At 49.5% G+C, this 15,768-nt stretch overlaps 1 protein-coding gene across 1 annotated transcript in view; it reads left to right on the top strand.

The window, feature by feature from the left end:
- ITGB5 (integrin subunit beta 5) overlaps window positions 1-15,768 on the top strand; it is a 110,387-nt gene that overhangs the window by 71,961 nt on the left and 22,658 nt on the right. Inside the window, exon 10 of the mRNA XM_082392301.1 lies at window positions 6,658-7,087. Within this exon, the coding sequence (XP_082248427.1) occupies window positions 6,658-7,087 (430 nt within the window). The remainder of the gene's footprint in view (window positions 1-6,657; window positions 7,088-15,768) is intronic.

Here is a 15,768-nt window from a genome sequence, read left to right as displayed (position 1 = left end):
GTTCAGTGGAACAGAGGCAAGGAGGAGGACATACGGCACACACAGCAGGCGCCTGGGTTTCAGGAAGTCTCCTGACAATTTCTAATGACATCCTTATGCCAAGACAGGTAACGTGGGTTGGTGATAGCACAGCTAGGCAGATGCATAGCTGAGTAAACCTGCTTTCTAAGAGTGTGGATGACGTCATCTGGAGGAAGACTTGACCGAGGTTTCAGCTGTCTCCTGTCTACTACTGGCTTGAGATTAACTCGAGGGAGAACTGCTTATCAAAGGTGGGGAGGTCACAAAGCTGGAGAAAACAGGTTAGCTTATAAAGCAGGAAAACCAAGATTTAAGAACATTTTTAAAAATTGAGCTGGGTTGAAATCATCAGGATTAATATCTTGCATTAAGTTCAGAATGTTAATAGGATAGAGGGAACTTGGTTTGATAGTAGCTTTTAAGAAAAGGATCTGGTAGATTCTAATTCCCAAAGGCTCAGTGTGAATAAGCAGTGTTGCTTTAAAAAAAAAAATGCCAACTGAGGCTGCATTAATGGAACCCCAGAGAAAATGGTTTCACTCTTTTTTGTGTGGGTCAGACTGCATCTGGAGTTCTTTGTTCAGTGTTTTGTTTTTTTTTTTCAAAGGGCAAGTGTAAAGGAACTATCATGATGAGGTATCTAGACACCAGGAAGATCAAAGGAACTGGTGTTTGTTGATAATAATAGCAGAAAGTTGGAATTCTTTTTGAATGCAAGAAACTGAAGCCGGTTTATGCTGCCATAAGAAAAAGGGGGAAATTATTATAAGAATATTGGGTCCCTAATGGACCCAAGGGGGCAATGCAGTTAGTATTGGAAAGGACTGGAAAGTAACTGGACAAAGAGTTAGCTCCGTGTTCCTCACCGGGTTCCCTGTAAGGAAGATAGTTATTCATGTTGACAGATGAGAAAAACTGAGGCACGAAGAATTCAGTTAATTGCCCAAGTAAGTAGCCAGTAAGTAGCAGCCAGTAAGTGGCAAAGTGAAAGTTCAAGGCCAGGGCTTTCTGGCTCTGATGCCAGCACCCGTGCCCCCTCCCCCTGGCCTCTTGCTGCCCGTGGTTCTGTTCCATCCTCCCCGTTCAGACGGCTCGCCTCAGAGCAGAGCGCCATGACGAGGGCCGGGGCCTCCAGCAGGGGGCGCCGCACCACATTCTGCGTACACCCCCGGGGCTCGGTGCTGCTGGGTATCCCGAGATGTGGGATCACCCACAGACGGCAGTGCACTCACAGCTCTCTCCAGGCCAAGTCCTCTCCCTCCCCAGTCGTTGCCTTCTGACCGTGGAGGGAAGGACAGAGTTACCATTTCGTGGGAATTTATAATACTCTCCATGCTCTGCTAGGGCTTGGCTGCTGGCTTCCTCTGCTGCTTGCAGCCTCTGTCAGGTAGACATTACTTTCCCATTTTATGTGAGAAAGACTGAGGCTCCAAGGGGCGGGGGGTGGCCCTGAGAGACTTGCTGGAAGTCTGGCTGCTGGTGGGCACAAGCGCCAGGTGTCAGAGCTGCAACCACTGATGCCAAAGTTCGTGTTTTTTTCCTTATACCTCGTGCATTTTGAAAGTAGAAGTTTCAGAGAAGCAAAAGGTGGGATCGTCACCACTTTTGTACGGACACTAGTGTACAGATTTTGTTTTTTGCTAGGATACTTCGGAAAGATAGGAACATTGTCCAGAAGACAGGAAAGGATTTCAAGTGGCATTTTTCACAAAAGTGCAAAATCTCAGACGTATTTGGATGACTTCTAGAGCATTTGAAACAGAAGGAAGAAAGGTGCTTCTCCCCACGCCCTCGACAGCAGTTCCACACGGGCGGGCCAGGGGGAGAGCCTCCCTTGGGCTCCCAGGGGCTGTGGTCCTGTTGAGACAGTGGCCCAAAGGCAGGCCTGCCATGCTGGCTCCTTGTTTCCTCTCTCTGCCCAAGAGGCCACAGTCACATGGCCCCCGGCTCTGCCGCCAGGGCTGTGAGGTTTTGTTTTCTGTGGGTGGTAACAAGCTGACACAGAGCAGTGGCCGTTTGCCTGTCATAGCCGGACCTGGTGCTGCTCGCAGGCCACCAGAGGTGAGCTCTTTGAGGCCCTGGAGGCAGTGGGGGGCAGAATCCAGGGCAAAATGGAAATGTGGGGTCCTTGTTAAAGAATAAAGAACTTCAAGATGACAACAGCAGAGCATTAAACTAAGCACGGGCCCTTCTGAGCGTGGGGCTCTGTGTGACTGCACGGACATGTGCCCACAGAGCTGGCCTGGAGGGAGAACTGGGGGGCTTCCCCTCAACCCCCTTTTTGCTAAGGAGAGATGTACTTCTGTCCCTCATCTCAGGCTGAACTTTCTCCAAAGAGTTGACAGTTGGACTTAGGTTTGCCCCTGAGTATGTGGGCATTTCCCTCTTGACGTTTGTCCCAGGGACAAATCTGGTTGAGGAAACGTCGGTGCAGGAGTCAACCCCATAGAGTTGGGGGCAGTGATGAAAGCTGGGCCTGGCGCTGCGGGAGCCCCAAGGAAGAAGGGCCCCACATCGCAGAGGGGGTGCTCTTTGAGCTGAGGCTCAGAGTTTTCCAGACATAGAAAAAGGGTGGGGAGACCCCATTAGTGATGAGTCCGAGAAGGTGTGAAAGAGCATTGATTGCCCTGTTGCCGGTGGGAAGCAGCTGAGGGGAGTGGGTTGGGAACCGAGAGGAGAGGAGCTGGGGCTGCAGAGGCAGGATTGGGCCAACTGGTAGGACATAACATGCCAAGCTAAGGTGTCTGGCCATTATTTGGCAGGCATTATTTCCGTTCTTTAGCACCATGAGCTGGGAGGGCTCTGGGTAAGTCAGAAATGGCGAGGAGGGTAGGCAGGAGTAAAGAGTACAGCAGAAGGGCCCGGAGGCTCACTGGAGGAGAGGGATTAGGGAAAGCAGACAGGGTGTAACTGCCATCCGGTGCATCTCAGGGTCTGGCCTGTGGATAAGGACATGGCCCATGGGGGAGGGGGAGCCTTGGGACAGCTGGGTTCAAGTGGCATCCGGGCAGGTCTTGCCTCCGGAGCTTCCTGCAGAGGTGGAGGAGGTGGGCGGGCACCGTCTCCATGGTCACTTCCAATCAGAGGCCGCGGTTCTGTGACTGTCCTGTGTCCTCTGGGTTAAGAGATCTGTCCAGGCAAGAAGCAAGGGGAGGTGGTAGGGGGTGAGGGACAAAGGTTGTCCTCAGTGAAATATTCCTTACATGAAATCTTGCAGTCCCAAATCCAGTGATTTCTGTTTTTTCCCTAATTTTCCTCCCAGCACCGACCAGGGCTGACTGAGTGGGCCTGCCCACTGGGAGTCAATTTTCTCATGAACTGGCTTTGACAAATCAGTATGCAAGTGGCTGGCTGTGCGACCGGCACTAACGCCCGGTACAAAGGACCCAGTGAGCCCCGTCGTCGGGGCTTCCCACAGCGTCCTGCTCTCCGGCCCCTCCCCTGGGGCTCTCCACCCCTTGCCCATGCCCAGCGCTTTGTCTCAGCCAGCTCCTAGTGGACTTGGCATCTGCAGAGCTTGGGTTTGGTGGGTTTGGGTGGGGGCTGGGTAGCCCCTTTGAAAGGGTGGATCAGGCCGGCGGCCCTGTGCGGGAACCAGGAGCGTCCCAGTGAGGTTCAAATAATAAGACTGGGCGGGAGGGAGGACTGCCATGTCCGCGACCTTCCTCTGGAATCTCGGAGTGGGAAAACGGCAAGTCTCCGGGAACTGGGGAGGCTTCACTCTCAAGAGTCCACGGTAATCAGGGAAGAGAAGCCTCATTCCAGCTGCCTGACAAACTCTCTGGATTCTTTCCTGATCCCTCAGGGAAATGTACTCTGAAGGGAGGGGTAGCAGAACAGATTTACTTGCTGTTGCTGAGGTGCTTTTTATAGCATTCCTGTGCCCAGCAGGGCCTGAGACTTAGTGGCTGAAATGGAGCTGTTCTCTGGTTATCAGGTGGCCAGCTGCACGCTAGCCTGCATGGGGCCCGACAGCTTGGACCTCGGTTAGACCAGAGCTTTGGCTGAAGAAGGCCACTGGGACCTGCTTAGAAGCCAGGCCTTAGACTGGGCAGGCAGCGTGTGAGCCTTTCTGAATCCTGGGTGATCAGCTGCCGGCGCTGATTCAGGGGCGTCCCCAACCTCTCCACTCCCTCTCCAGCAAACACAGACACATCTGTGAGGCCCAGGAGATTTAATTCCCTCTCTTGTTACTTGATCCCTTGGTGCAGGCAAGTTTTCCTGGGGGAAGGTTATGCTCACAGATGGACACTCCCCACAGTCTTGCAATAATTAAATGCCTTTGGCTCTTGGTCCAGGCTGTTTCTTTGTAATTTTTTCCACTTCTGACCCCCAGCGGCCTTTGTGGGGGGCAGGGCTTTCCATTTAACAAGTCCAGCAAAGTTATTCCCCTGGGAGGTAGTAGGCCTCTCTCTGAGCCTCAGAGGGAGGCATGTTCACCTCCACATTCTTGATGCCCCATGGCACCTCGGTCAGGTGCAGCCTCCGTGTCCTTCCATCTGCAGGCTCAGGTTATCCCCAGCCCAAGGCAGGAAGGTTTAAAGTTGACCAGGAGCTTCTGGTCACTACTGGGTGGGTCACCATCTAGTGGTCCCTCTGTGAGCCGGGCCTCTCTCTCTCTACCCAGGTCTGGACACTGGACATCTGCCTCATTCCTTACTTCTAGGAGGTGACATGCCAAGGAGAGCACAGGCCCAGCCCCACCCCTCCCCAGCTGTGTGACCAGCACTAAGCTCCCGGAGCCCACCAACCCCGTTTTCTTTCTGGTAAATGAGGATGCCTCCTCCTAGGGCATGTAAATGAGATGCGCGTGGAAATGCCCAGCACGGGGCCTGGTGCGTGTAGTACTCGGCACCTGGTAGCCATTAGGCAGATTGCAGTGCCGTGAGTGGGTCCGCGTCTTGCTTCCTTACCTCAAGAGCCCACCTGTACCTGAGGGCCTTGGAACCTAGTTGTGAACGTGCTTTTGCCAGCCTCTCCCTTTGCCTCCTCCCGCCCCCTACATGGAGGTGGGGTGTGGGCCCGTCCCAACTGTCTGCAGCTGGCTTGGCTCTCCCGGTGTCCTCTGACCCTGGCTCCTGGTCATTTTCCTCAGTGCACCTGTCTGACGGTGTCTGCTGTGATACTGCTTCACTAATGCCGACTCCCGGTGTCTTGTTGCCAAGCAGACTCTCTCCAAGACCTAGGAAGCGGTGTCTCCTGCTCAGCCTTACGCACTCCCACTCCCACCCTGTGGGGTGGCGTCCCTAGATGTCACAGAGGGGGGGGCCTTTAAGAATTAGTAAAGATCCCAAAGTGACAGGGATCTGTAGAACGTTTAGAAAAAGATATTTTGAGTGTTCTCCAGAAATATACATTATTACCTAAAGAGTACCCAGTAAAGCAGGTTATTGATGGCTTTTTAAAAACCAGTTCTATTCCAACCCAAATAATAGAGTTAACAATACCAGTAGCTAAAAGTGGTTCCTAACTTGTTCTGAGTTTCAGAATGTTCTGAGGAGCCTTTTGAAAAAGAAAGACGTCTGGGCCAGAGGCGGTGGGTCAGTTTCCGGAGTGAGACCAGGCCTCTGTCGGTTCGGGGGAGAAGGACTTCAGGATAGTGTTTGGTCAGGGCGTGCCAGCTACCTGCCTGCAGATTTCCACAGCGCCCTGCTTGGAGGGCCGTGCTGGACCATTCTCACCACATGGTGTGGGGAGGGGAGGTGGAGTCACGCTCTAATCCCTGGGAGAATCACAGCGAGCAGTGTCCTTGCTTCCCTCACATCCCAGCCACGTGGGCTGCTAACAGGCATCTTTCCTCCATTGCCATCTGCCAGCGAGGTCCACCTTGCTGCCTGTTTCCATGGCAACCCATAAGCAGCTCGAGGGTTAGCAACACTCCTGTACATGCTTTGTTTAATAAGAAAAAGTCTGTCCACGTGTGTGGCAATGATGCTACTTTACAACCTCCGGGCCGTGGACTGATTGTGAAAGACACGGCTGTGAGGACCACACAGAGAGAAATTGGGGCAGAGGGAGGCTCAGGTGTGTCTGTGAGGAGACAGATATGCTGGAAGGGACCCAAGAGTCATCTCTCCCTTCTCCAGCAGGGGAGGAAACACCTCTGCAGAAGGGCAGGCAGCTGCCAGGGCCTCTCGACCACAGCGCCCCATGAGTTCAGGGAGCCACGTCTAGCCTGGCATAGAGGAGGTGCCTGGTAAATTGTTGAATATTTTGCTGACTTTCAAAATGGAGACGGGAAGAGGATAGGATAGGAGTGAAAAGGGGAGAAAGAGAACCTTGTAACCTTGAGTGAATCTTTCTCCCTTCCTGTGGAAGCCCTTTTCCTCTGGGAGACAAAAGAGATGATGAACGTTAAAGAACCAACCATGATGCCTGTCAAATGTTGGCACGCCTGAATACGCTCTTCCTGGGTAAAGTGAAGGGGCTTGCTGTCTCCGGGGCCTCTTCCTCCTCAGGCCGTGGAGTGGCCCTCCGTGAGTGTGGGGAGGGGCTGGATTTGGCCCCAGTTCTTCACTGAGGACCTTGGAGGAACTGTGCTCGGGCTAGGCCCCTGGGTGATCAGGAGGCTGGTGCAGACAGCGGGAGGCCCAGATGCACCATGGCCACCATGTCCCCTCTCTTTCTCCTGCCCAGGCGTCCTTTGAGGTGTCGGTGGAGGCCCGGAGCTGCCCGGGCAAACATGCGCAGCACATGTTCACCCTGCGGCCCGTGGGATTCCGGGACAGCCTGGAGGTGGGGGTCACCTACAACTGCAGGTGCAGCTGCAGCGCAGGGCTGGAGCCGGACAGCGCCAGGTGCAGCGGCAACGGGACTTACGTCTGCGGCCTGTGTGAGTGCAACCCCAGCTACCTGGGCACCAGGTGCGAGTGCCAGGAAGGGGAGAGCCAGAGCGGGTACCAGAACTTGTGCCGAGAAGCGGAGGGCAAGCCCCTGTGCAGCGGACGCGGGCAGTGCAGCTGCAACCAGTGCTCCTGCTTCGAGAGCGAGTTTGGGAAGATCTACGGGCCCTTCTGCGAGTGCGACAACTTCTCCTGCGCCAGGAACAAAGGAGTCCTCTGCTCAGGTAGGCACCCCCGCAGCACTTTTGCTCTGAGCCAGGCACAGGCCTGGGTGCCGTTTGGACATCCCCAAAGCAGGCCTTTTACTTACTGCCACAGTCCTCCTGGGAGAAGACAAGGGCAAGCCTTGGGGGTGGGACCAGCGTGTCGAATACAAAAGCAGGAGATGGCACTGCTACGTGATGTGGACTCTCAAGAGTTGGGGGAGGGGTCGGCTGTGGGTCATCCAGGACTCACCGCACAGCATTCCTGACCCATAGGTGATCAGCCTCTTCTTGATGGTCCCTGGGGACAAGGAGCTCCCTGGGGCCAGAAGAGGTTGTTCCCTTGTTAGACATCCCATTCATCTCCTATGGCTGCTCTAATAAATTACCACAGACTTAGTGGCTTAAAACAACACAAATGTATTCTAGTTCTGGATGTCAGAAGTCTGAAATGGATTGGCTAAAACCCAGGTGTTATTTGGCTAAAATCCGGGTGTCAACAGGGCTACATTCCTTCTAGAAGCTCTAAGGGAGAACCTGTTCCCTGGCCCTTTCCAGCTTCTAGAAGCCATTTGCACCCCTTGGCTTGTAGCAGCGTCCTCTGTTTTCAAAGCTAGCAGTGTAGCATCCTCAGATATGTCTCTGACTCTGACCTCTGCTTTGCTCTGATGCTCCTGCCTCCTCCTTATAAGGAGCCCTGCGATTGCGTTGGACCCACGGGATAATCCAAGCGAGTCTCCCCATCTCAGGATCCTGGACTTAATCACATCTGCAGGGTTCCTCTTACCTTGTAATGTAACACTGATACAAGTTCCAGGGATTAGGCCGTGCACACCTTTGAGGGCCATTGTTCTGCCTCCCATAGACGTGATTTGAAAGCTTCCTTTTATATCGAACAGAAGATTGTTTCTCAGTCACTTCTGCCCAGTGGTTCACATTTTAGGCTCCCTCTTCCGCATGACAAACTGTCAAACGTCTGAGAACTTCTTTATGTTTCTCTGTTCTCTTTTCTTATCCAGGCTACACACCAGGTGTCTTCCTTCTCTGAGGCTCTATCATTTTGTTAAGTGTGCCTCTCAGAATCAGGCGTGTTATTTGTCCTCTGGGTGACGAGGGCTCAGCCCCGAGTTCAGTGAAACATTTGCTTCCTGTGACCTGAACGTTCCACTTCCATTAACACATCCTAACAACACTCACTTTTTCTTTTCTGTTAAACAGTCACATTGCACCATTGAACTTGGTTTTAACTTTACTATACCAAAAGTTGAAGATCTTTAATATTTTGAATGAACTATAGCCAAGCCAAGTTTCTGTTGTGTCACGTTTGAGCACTTAAGTTTTTGAATCTAAGCATAGGACTTTACATGGATTCCAGTTAAATTACAGTTTGGCAGTTCCCATTCTGGGAGTTGCTCTCTGATGAGATACTGTAAATTCATGTCTCTAAAGGGTCATTCTGTCCAGCACCATGCCACCTGCAAATCGAGTAAGCAGAACAATTTTAGGCAGGATTGTAGTTTCTTCTACTGCTGTGTAATCTGTTGTTTCCAGGATTCCTTCTTTGTGAACGGTCTTCCAGTGGTAAAGTGTTGATTTAAGAGGAACTTAGAGTGTGGCAGGGAAGATAAAGCACAAACATGTGAAACAAATCAGAACATGTAAATGATCTGTCACTGTGGGAGGGGTAACCATCCCTCCACGGGAGAAACAAGTGCAGAGGGTTGCACAGATGAGCGTAAGCCCGTGAGGCCTCCGGGGGCAGAATGCATCATAAGACAAGTATGAGCACACCCATGGGTGCAACGGAACCAGCATGCTCAAAATTGGAATTACTCCAGAAAATGTAGGACGTATAATGTCATAGAAGAGTCAGCTAGCTGGCAAGAGTCAGGATCTGATGTGCTGATCAGGCCACAGGGATCCACTCTTTCTGATAGATTGGATGGTTCCACGGGATGGTTCTGTCTGGATTAGCAGGAAATGTGCTTAGGATCAGGCAGGTCCAAGCCTAAATCCAACACCACCACCAACACCACGTGCCACTTGTGGCACTTTGGGCACAGAGCTGTTGTGAGCAGTAAGAAAACGTGTCTAAGGCACATTGCCTTGCTGACCACTGCCTCCTTTAAGAGTCAGTGCCGCACGCCCCTGGGAGCCACAGCTGCTGTCCAGTGTGCAGGCGGGGCCGCCTTCCCCGTGAGTCGGGGCTTTGCTGAGGACTTCCGGCACAGCGGGATGGGTGGGCTGCCCATTCCCTTTAGCAGCCACCATAAATGCTCCAAGAAGCCTGGCTGTGTCTGTAATTGACTTTCAGCCATGAATTTTTTTTTTTTTTTTTTAACATATTAGCAAGTATTATCACGGAGCTCCCTCCTTTCCCCTCAGGTACCAGAAATAATCCTCTGATGTGTCTTCGTCCAGAAGGCTGCTTGTGTCTGTGTTGCCTGGGAGCCAGGGCTGCTAGGTCGGACGTTCTGTGCAGATCTCATCCCCATGGTTTATCAGCCTACTGCCTGGGTTGTCTTGGACTTTGGGTTTTCCTGTCTCTAAAAACACCCCAGCACTCCCTTGTTTCTGCATTACTTTGAGAATTGAAAGAGAAGACGTGGATAAAGGACCCAGCACAGTGGTTGGCAGGAAACAGGGCCCAGCACATGGGGGCTGCCTCCCCTCCTTCCCTCAGGTGTCATGTGCCTCTGAAAATAATACAGCACAGAGCCTGGAGGTGTGGGGCGGGTGGTACATGAGGAGCGAGAGGCCTTAGTAAGGAAAACCGGTCATTTTGGAAACGAGAGTATTCTGTAGCTGAGCGAATACCCAGAGAACCCACAGTCCTCCTGAGCTAGTGTTGCATTTCAGGCTCCTGCCAGATGCTGGGTGCTCGCTCCTCCCTCCGCTCCATCCAGCCCTGTGGTGTTGAGAGACTCTCGTGTGTCCCCAGGTGTGCAAACAGGAGGTTCAAGATGCCCTTGGCAGAAATAGAGACACAGATGTAGAGAACAAACGTATGGACACCAAGGGGGGAAAGCGGCAGGGGCGGGGGTGGTGCTGTGATGAATTGGGAGATTGACATATATGCACTAATGTGTATAAAATAGATAACTAATAAGAACTGCTGTATAAAAAAAGAAATAAAATTAAAAAAAAAATGCCCTTGGGGCTCCCACATGTGCGGTGCTTTGAGTCACTAAGTCCTCGGAATTGCTGAGCTGAGATGTCTTTCGTTCCCCCGAAGTTGGAAAGCTTGAAAAATACAGGGGGAGTTGATGGATGTGTGGTCAGTCTGAGCTGTCTGTCTCCTTCTTGGTGACCAGGATTAATTTGAACCATCTGGTGAACCAGACAAAGAACTTCTTTTACCCTCACTGGTTCACATGCATCCTTTCCTAAAGTGTGTCCTCAGTCAAGGGAATAACTCCAACTAGCTGTAGGATTATTCTTAGGTCTAGAACGTTCTCAAAGAAAGAAATTGTTCACCATTCCATCATCCATACTTTAAGAGGTTTTCCTTCTAAATTTTTTCCAAGTGTGTGTATGTATACAATTTTGTAGCTTGCTTTTTTCATATAATATTATATCCTAAGAAGCACCTGAAGTTGAATTACTTGAATACATCAATAATTAGAACACTTGACTGTCTTCCCACTGCGTCCCCAGTTAGCCTCCTCCACCCCTTCACTTCAAAAGCAACAACTAGTTGAAGCTATCCAAGTCTTCCGGGAGACAGTAGTTTCTGGAATAAGGTCATGGTGGTATATGATCATCCAGGAAGGATGCCCAGCTCCAGACAGGACCGATCCTCCTGGCCCGTCGATGTAGCGCCCAGCTCCTCGTTCCTTGTCTCACAAACACTCCAGCTTGTTCAGGAGGCGGCAGCGGGTGGGTGAGGGATCCGCCCCCAGTTCCTTGTTCCCGTGGTCAGCTCTGGGATCCCTCTCCGGAATTTGGCCCGCTGGTTTTGAGCTCTTGGATCACTGTTGCATTCGGGGTTTTTGTGGGGGAGAAGTCTTATTTCTCAACAATGACTCTGGTCTTGAAGATGCTGACTCGGAGACTCACAAGCAGCTGACTTCAGCGTTCTCTCAGTGTTTCTCAGCCCTTCCCCCTGCAGCTGGGCCCGCGGGGGCTGCGTGGTTCTGGTCCATCTTCAGACGGGGGCTGAGGCAGAGCCAGGCCAGGACCAGTGGGGACATCCTGGAGAAGCTCCTCCAATTCTCTCTGGTCTTTCCGTCTGTAAGAGGCTCTGGTCCTTACCTCCAACCAAGAGACAGGACCGAGGGGATGGGCTAGAGATTACAGGTTTGTGATATGTTATACATCATAAAAGTTAGTAGTGAAGCAAATCCGACTAAGGTCTGGAAGCAGTTGAACAACTTGGTTATTGCTTTTGTGACACACTGTCATGGGACTGTGTGTGCAGCCAGGGCTGCTGTTTCTCCGTCTGGTTTCTAGAGGCAACATAACTTAGAGAGTGGTTCTGTCCATAGACTATTCCTGTGTGTACAGAGGGAGCTATGGGGCCATTGTGAGGGTTTCTATTCTTTTGAGTCTCATAAAGTGCTGACCCTTCAGAATCCTTCTGCTAATAGAACATGTGAAGTAGGACATGGTCTGTTGAGTTGTTTTCAATGTAATTAAAGGTTACTGCTCAAACTTTGTTGTTCTTTGTTGGTTTCTGTACCCAAACAGTGCATTTCCTGGGATTTGGGTTACTCCGTTACGGTAAACTGTTGAAATCAGTCGCAACCCTGATGCTTCCAGCAGTCTCTGTACTTAAAATGCATGCACTGGCGTACATGGAATAATTTGCTAATAGCCTGCTTCTTGGGTTTCATATATTGAGAAAATTTATATCAAATAGAATATAGAATTTTGAACAGAATGCTTTTGATCTTGTGACTGTGAGATCCCAAAAGTATATCTAAGTAAGGTCTCATATATTTTACTTCATCTAATAGGTTTTGTGGCCGGTTTATCCATATAAATATATATGAATCCTTTAATATGTGGCAGGCAATTAGAGGTCAAGGGGCACTGCAGTTTTCTCTCAGATGTAAAAAAAAAAAAAAAAAAAATGGAGAGTGACACTAGTGGCATCCTTCCTAGTGGCCACAGCCGGCATCCAAACACAGGTTCCTGGTCTGGGCTGATGGTTTCCAGAAAGTTTCACAAGGTTATGTTAAGCCTCTCCTGGTAAAAGCGCCTCTGACATTAAGCCCTAGCTCTGGACTTCCTGATTCTTGCCAGGTGAAACACCTCCATGGCAACAGTTATCCAGATATGTTTATAAAAATACCTCTCATCCTATTCATACTGTTTTCTTCAGAAATGTAATTTTCACACTCACAGTAAGTATCCTGGTGGCCATCTCTGGGACTATGGTCACAGCTCTACCTTCTGTCACTGCATTGCAATTTGCATATTTCATAAATGACTTATAGGACCTTCTGGAATGTGGTTCCATGACAGAGGCCTCAAAAAGTACCTTTTGAATGAACCAAGATTTGACATATTTAATTTCCCAAGAAGAAAGGGGCCTCTTGGTGGGATTGCTATCACTGTGTGCCTCAGGTGGGAAAGCCTAGAAAATTCTTCACATCTTTTCATGTATATTAGTCTCTAGTCAGTTTCTTGATGGTTTACCCGGATGCTATTTGCAAATACAAAGATGCATTATAGAGAAAGGTCTCCTCTCCCTCTAAAGAATATCCTCATAGCAGTGTTCTTTATCTGGTAATATATAAATCCTAATTATGCACATGACAGCAAAGACCAAGAGAGTCATCTTGCATTTTGGAGTATTCAGAATATGGTGGCTATGAGAACAGAATTTGTTACAGTATTCTTCAGTAACTACGATTGTAAGGAATGATACACCCGTAATTAGTAAAGATACTTCCACAAAGTTAGTAAAGATACTTCCACAAAAGACCATTCACCAGGACCCTTGAGGACCAGTGCGTGTTCAAGTCTGGATTCTAAACCTGGCATTCCCCCTTTCCACCTCTGACCTTGGACTCTTCACTTACCCTCTCTGACAAATTCTCTCATCTGTCAAATACCCCAGAGGGTTGTTGTAAGCATCAAATAGGGCAATAACTGTAAAGCTCCTTGGACTCTGCCTCCCCACTCAGGGTGCTGAGTAAATGTTTTGAGCTGTCCTCCTCCTCCCTCCCTTCCCGGAGGAACATTTTCTTCCACAAAGATAAGCATCAGGGACATTCATGGTATCAAAAGAGGCTGGTTTCAGAAGTTCTCAATAGGCATCTATCTAATGGTCAGGAATTCTCTAAGAATTCCATCTGCATCCAGATATTGCTCAAGTTCATCTGAAAGGCAAAAAGGTACCGAAATTTAGGGCTTAGTCACGTAACACAACGATGCACCTTTCAGACTGGCTGCATGAACCAGGTGAGCTGCGCTGCTCAGCTCTGGAATCATCCAGCCTCTTGCAGCCTGAGGTTGGAGAAAGCTCTTTGGAAAAACTGCAGTGTTAATAAGTATCTGACCTTGGTGCAGCTGCAGATACCGAGACAGTGGTCTCTCACTGAGGTCATTTTGTTTTAGGTAGAGTGCTGCATTCATCTTATTCAAGAGCTCACTGAGCATTCCTCATGTGCCAGGTTTTGTACTGGGTGCCAGGGGTACAGAGTTGGAGTTGCTCACAGTATTGAATTAATTTCTAAATGTCTGTTGTCCCTAGAATTTTCCACTCCTCAGAAACTTTCTGGGATTGAGGAATGAGCATATGAACCACTTAAGCTTCTACTTCCACCATCCAGACTTGTGTGAGATCTTGAAAGATAAGAAGCATGTTGGCAAGCCATTTTGAGAACCTGCCTTGTTGCATGCTCTGAACTCAGCTCTGGGAATGGAGTTTTCTTACTGCCCTTGGTCACTGCTCAGATCCTGATTCCAGAAACATCTTAAGCAACAATTTACCAGTGATCATGAAAAATGGAGTAATCTGAGCGTTGGCTTTCACCTCACCGCCCTTCTATGTCTGTTTAGAAAGGGAAGCGTGCAGACAGGGGAGCTTGGGATGAGGACTCTGCTCATGCCTTTGAACTTCAGGCCTGATACAAGGTCATGGAGTTGGGCTTGTGAAGGAAATAATGAAACTTAAAAAAAAAAAAAGGAAAATCCTAGGAAAACCATGAGAAATGCCAAAGATAAGATGTTAGTCATGTATAGAATTGGGTGGCATTAACTTTTTGATACTGTAGAATAACACATTAGAAAATTTCCCATTCTTAGTTAAATTGAAAATGATGAGAGACCTCTGGTGACTGAAATAGTTATTCGTAAGGCTCCTTTGTTTCTGTTTCTTGGGTGTTGAGCTGTCACTTTGAGTTTGGTCTTGATTTTGGAAACTGTGACGTAACTGGTTATAGGACTCTGCTGCTCAGTGCTTTGGGTGGGGTGGGGCGGGATTGGATGGAGCCCTGTTTTCCTTTGGGGTAAGTGTTCCTGACTGTCAGAACACTGACCTAAGGACTCCACCCAGATCCAAATGCTCGCTGGTGTCTGGAAGTTGCTCTGAGTGAGTTCAGTCTGCCAGAAGTTTTGCATCTTCTTGTTAATGAAAGGAACTGGGGTGACATGCATCACAGCCAATCTACTGACACTGGGTTGTGGTGAAGGAAAGCACAGTGTTTATTGCAGGTGCCGAGCAAGGAGAATGGGCAGCTCATGCCCAAAAGACCCTAACTCCCTAAGGGCTTTCAGGGAAGAGTTTTTAAAGGCAATGTTAGGGGTGAGGGTTGCAGAGTGTCTGATCAGCTTATGGGCATTCTTCTGATTGGCTTGTGGTGAGGTAACAGGGTGATATTTTGGGAAATCTCAGTTATCAGTTTTCTGCCTCCAACTGGTCTGGGGTCTATGGTCTGGGGACTATGTGCTGGTGCTCAGCATGCAGTCAACTTCCTCTGCTTGGGGAGGGGTTTAGCTTCTGCAAAGCAACTCAAGGTTATGGCTCAGGATGTCATCTATAGCCCTTGAGGAGGAGCTAAGGGTCCTTGACTTTGTTTTATGGCTAAACTATTATTTTGTCTTGCTTGACCGCTTTCCTTTTTCCTGCATTTTTTCACTCCTCTGATTAAATTTGCTCTTTGGAACTTGGGAAGCCTTGGGAGGTTAAAGCTTTTCTACAAACAAGAGTTGGAGGACACAGGGCAGGGGGAAGGTCTGTCCCTGGAAGACCACATGGTTTCACTCTCTCCTGGACACCTTCCTGAGCCCTGCCTGTTGCCCTCTGACCCAGAGGAGGGGCCCTCCTACCACCCCAGCCCACAACCATCACCCCCAAAAGTGTTCATCAGATGACCCACCGTCCTTAAGCTACAGGAATATACTTCCCAGGTTGGTATGTTATTTGACATCACATCATTGGCCTTTAGGCAAACATTGTAATAATAATGATAATAATAATAATAAATAGAATCTATTTTAACACACTTTTTAGTATATTGAGATGTTTTTCCTTGGAAACACACTGAGGCTAATTTGTTAGTATTTTGTGCTCTTCACGAGCAAGCACAAAATAGTGGGATTATTTGCATCTTCTGCCTTTTCTACCACCACCAGTCACACACAGTGGGTCAACTGTCTATTACCTGCATTGACTGTTTACATTGTGGGAAACTGAGGCCCAGAACCTGGACTAAAGCACCTTGAGATTCTTGATTATAGATTCAGACGAG

Source organism: Balaenoptera borealis, assembly GCF_965194805.1.
Source record: "Balaenoptera borealis genome assembly, chromosome: 5".
In the NCBI taxonomy this organism is placed as follows: Eukaryota; Metazoa; Chordata; class Mammalia; order Artiodactyla; family Balaenopteridae; genus Balaenoptera; species Balaenoptera borealis.
Note: the sequence above shows the minus strand (reverse complement) of the source record. Positions and strands in the feature narration are given on the sequence as shown.